The sequence below is a fragment of the Lolium rigidum genome, unplaced genomic scaffold (genome assembly GCF_022539505.1).
Source record: "Lolium rigidum isolate FL_2022 unplaced genomic scaffold, APGP_CSIRO_Lrig_0.1 contig_8291_1, whole genome shotgun sequence".
NCBI lineage: Eukaryota > Viridiplantae > Streptophyta > Magnoliopsida > Poales > Poaceae > Lolium > Lolium rigidum.
Genome location: NW_025901518.1, coordinates 63,269 through 67,314, shown reverse-complemented (window position 1 = coordinate 67,314; position 4,046 = coordinate 63,269). Strand labels below are relative to the sequence as shown.

Here is a 4,046-nt window from a genome sequence, read left to right as displayed (position 1 = left end):
ATTTTCAGGGTAACTTTATAGAGATAACTATTTCGTTTAATTTCCGCTACAACACGTGAGGTCATCTAGTATAAATTGCTTGTGCTTCCAGGAAAACATTCAATTACACATGTGAGATGCCATTTACATAATAAAGTGGCATACATTACTTGTTGCCATGAAGAAAGCACTGCCTCAAATTTCATCAATTGTGGATTGTCATGAAAGCAGCAGCCACACATGAAACAATAGCTAGTTACTTGATCATGCCTTGGTGAGGGATACAGATAGCCATGTTAGTCTAGAAAGATGATCTCTCAAGATTCCGTCCAAGCTCCATAGCCTCTCTGCGGTTCTCATGAATTCTTCCATCACTTCTCCAAAATGTTTCACAATCAAGGGCTCAAACACGGCTCGCATCTGGCACATGTACATATTTGGAGTGAAGAGAGCAGAGTCTGCATCACTTGTTAAGCTGCGCACTACCATCTCCTGGATCGAAAAGGAGCTCTCTTCTTGGATGATCTCCCTAAGCTCTTCACTGGAAGGTCCATACATCGGCACGTAGAAGGAATCATACTTTTCTTTGTCGATGACACCCTGTTAATCAGACCCAAAAGATCAGTTACTTGTGCATTCATTAAAAATGATAAAATTATATGCAAGATATAAAATAAATATACCTCTAAGGCCATAACACTTAGAATCTGAACTATGCTTTCCCATATGTGAAATAGTTTGGAGTCAATTCCATCAGAATGCCTTCCTGTAATAGAAATAACCATCCGGCCTCCTGAGAGGAATTCTTTGGCTCTTAGCTTTAGGAAATGTGTGAAATCATTCTTAAACTGTTGTGCATAAGCCTCGTGGATCATAGGAAGCATTTCACGTCTTGCATGCTCATCAATGTTGTACGCTGGGATATGGTTCCTTGTTAGTACTTCTGGAGCCTGTAGAGATAAGGGTTTTGGTTATATGATTTAAAAAGTGATGTAACCGGTGGCTGCATCGTGTCGCGAAAATGTCACACCTTTGAGAGCCAATGCAGGCTGCTGGACGAGCAAACAAGATGTAATGAGCCACTAGTGAAGAGTCTCTCGTAAAATGACCCTGGCGTGACACTGGCCACCACAATAGGCTCATTCATTTTCCGGAACGTGACCAAGCTCTTTATCACCATGTTGAAGTCGTTGTCAGGAAGGTCATTGAGGAATATACACACTTCAGGTGGTTGCCTTTGGAACTGAATGCAGTAACTGTGGATGGCCTCGATGGCAGTCGATACCAGCACTAGCGCGTTTGTGCCAGAGGAGCAACCCAAGTCGGCGATCACCATATTTCCGGGAAACAAGGTGCTGGTATTGGTGCATAAGTCAATTATGGCGGCTTCTATCATGGGCTTCATCCTGTTCTGCTCAGCATTCTGCATTCGAGTTGTATTTCTTAAAAAAGTCTATATAGTGGTTGTCGGTTCATGTTCTTCTTTATAAATCCAAGTTTACTCGGTGCATATAGGATGGTCAAGTTGTTGTGTGAAAAAATTAGGCCAATTGGTTGAAGAGTATCCCGTGCAAAGTGCAAACAACTCTATAGTAAATTGTGAATGAGTAGGAAAACGGTCATCCTTTTTAGAGGTAACCGAGGGCTATGAGCTTAGGTAGCACCCTGTTTTTCCGTGTGTTATACACTTCAAAATTGAAATCACCTCTCAACCGATTGTCCGGATTCCTAACCCTTTCCACCAGTGCAACTATGGCAAGGATATTAATTAAACTAGGCCAAACGATTTTTTCTTACTGCCCTTTGTAAATAAATATGGTTCCTGTGAGATATGCGCCATAATTATTATACGCCAAATGCACCAATTGTGGGTAGCTCATGCTATGAGGATGTTGTCTACAAGAAATGTGTATTGCAAACTATGTCATCAGTATATAGACTCACCCGGTGACCTGGTTTATCGGCAACCACTAACAACACCGAATGATGTTGTCTCGACACATTTTTAGATCTTTTTTGATATATTTTCTAAATACCTGGAAAACTGGGAGACTAGAAAAAAGGAAACACGAAACGCAACCTTTGCCAAGTTGCTAGCCACAGTAGTAAACTAACACAGATGAAAAAAATACCTGAATACCAGAGAGTAGCGAGGCGGCGGATGAGGTGGAGGGCGAGGAGGCGGAGAGGAGCGCCACGCTTGCCATCTCCGAGCACGGACGCCCGGCGCGCTTAGATTGGCTGCCGCTTGCCGTGGCTGGGAGTGACAGGTTCCAGTCGAGACCCTGATGGGCCTGGTGTGGACATGAACCTCGGAGGCCCAATTATTGGTGTAGCGGGAAACGCCACATTCTGAAGCTGTTTTTCTTTGCCAGCCACACCAGCCATCGCTTCGCCTCCCCTTCTCCGACCTCATCCTAGACACCATCATCTACACTGAACTCTGAACCGAGGTGAGCCAGACTTTGCTACAAGCTCTACTTCTCTGTTCTCTCCTTGGATGTCTCCTCTCGGCTACGTCGGGTACACTTCCTTTCTATCGACCAAAGGTAGTCTGATTGATATAAAGAAACAGCAAGTTGCAGGTTGCTGCCAAAATGACTTGTTCTACCCTTTTGTGTGGCAGATGAATCTGTATAGTATGAAAAAAAATATATCAACATCTATAACATAAAATTAGTTTCTATTAGATTCATCATACAATGTATTTTCATACTATACAGATTTAACACTCTAGAATCTAGATGTGGACAAATTTACTACAAATTCAGTCAAGCTCTATTACTTAGTTCATTTGTGAACCAAAAACAAACTCTACATACACTACATGATAAGTATAAAACTGTTGTTCATCTCTCGCCGTGTCTTCTTTTTTAACCACTAAGCTTAGGGTCGCCAAAGGCATAAATCATACAGTACATATCTTGAGTTCTCGCTCTGACATGTATTCCCTTCGTCTCCTCTATACAACTTCGTATGTCAACAAAGGATGAATCATAACCGAATTCTTGCTACACTAACAGACATCTTGGATGTGTGTGTGTTTGACTTTACTTGCTTAATTTCTTATTTTGTCTGACAAAGAATCTATTATTGCCGTATTTGTAAAACCAATTGAGTGTCTTATTGCATCAATGCTTTTACAACGCAAAATCTGTAAAATATATCTGTATTTGGTTAAAAACAGAGCTACCCATTTCACATCAAATATATCGGTATTTTGGACAACCACAACTTAATGTAGTATGGTACTGGGGCTTACATCTAACACAATTCAATGCCCCCAGTTTAGGCAACCAAAACTGAACTTTCAACTATATGCATGTAAGACAAAATTAGGTATGATATACTTGTTGAATCGACCACGTGTATTCAATTACATTACTATCTACAGCTTTCCATGGTGTATCCGAATGGGCTTTATTTTTACTTCGCACGGTCAAATAAATACCACCTCATCTTCGGCCATTTTGTTCAACTTCTGTAAATCGTTTTCTTTGTATTTTCTTATGATCTTCGGTCACAAGCAACATAAAGAAATTACATGGTGTTGTGTAAGATCCTTCTGTAAATTTTGATGATACAAAAGCTCGTAATCAACTTAGTATTCATATTTATCAAGATTTCTTTGTTTAACATTGAATACTGCCCTTTTCTACGTGTTTAAAGCTCGATGGAAGAAAAGCATATATTGACCTACATGACATGTGTCTAGCAAACAGCTTGCCCCTTTCGATAATTTTTTTATTTTTCAGTGACTATTGTAATGCAAACACACGTTCCATTGATTTTCTTATAATAATTATGCTAGTTTATTAAACATTTTTAGGGTAACTTTATAGAGATAACTATTTCGTTTAATTTCCCGCTACAACGCGTGAGGTTTCATCTAGTATAAATTGCTTGTGCTTCCAGGAAAACATTCAATTACACATGTGAGATGCCATTTACATAATAAAGTGGCATACATTACTTGTTTTCATGAAGAAAGCACTGCCTCAAATTTCATGAATTGTGGATTGTCATGAAAGCAGTAGCCACACATGAAACAATAGCTAGTTACTTGA

General features: G+C 40.0%; 1 protein-coding gene across 1 annotated transcript; it reads right to left on the bottom strand.

Annotated features, from left to right (window-relative positions):
• Positions 1-243: 243 nt before the first annotated feature.
• Positions 244-1,426, bottom strand: LOC124682300 (probable methyltransferase TCM_000168). Its single transcript, XM_047217014.1, has 3 exons — positions 1,010-1,426; positions 663-929; positions 244-579 (listed from the first exon to the last, which is right to left on the bottom strand). Exons 1-3 carry the CDS (start codon positions 1,406-1,408, stop codon positions 244-246), a joined length of 1,002 nt encoding a protein of 333 aa, XP_047072970.1. The 5' UTR covers positions 1,409-1,426.
• Positions 1,427-4,046: the final 2,620 nt, after the last annotated feature.

Coding starts and splice junctions, on each gene's coding strand:
- LOC124682300 (XM_047217014.1), bottom strand. CDS start 1,408: ATGCAGAATGCTGAGCAGAACAGGATGAAGCCCATGATAGAAGCCGCC. Junction 930..1,009: donor GCCTGCATTGGCTCTCAAAG/GTGTGACATTTT, acceptor TTATCTCTACAG/GCTCCAGAAGTACTAACAAG. Junction 580..662: donor TAAGTGTTATGGCCTTAGAG/GTATATTTATTT, acceptor TCTGATTAACAG/GGTGTCATCGACAAAGAAAA.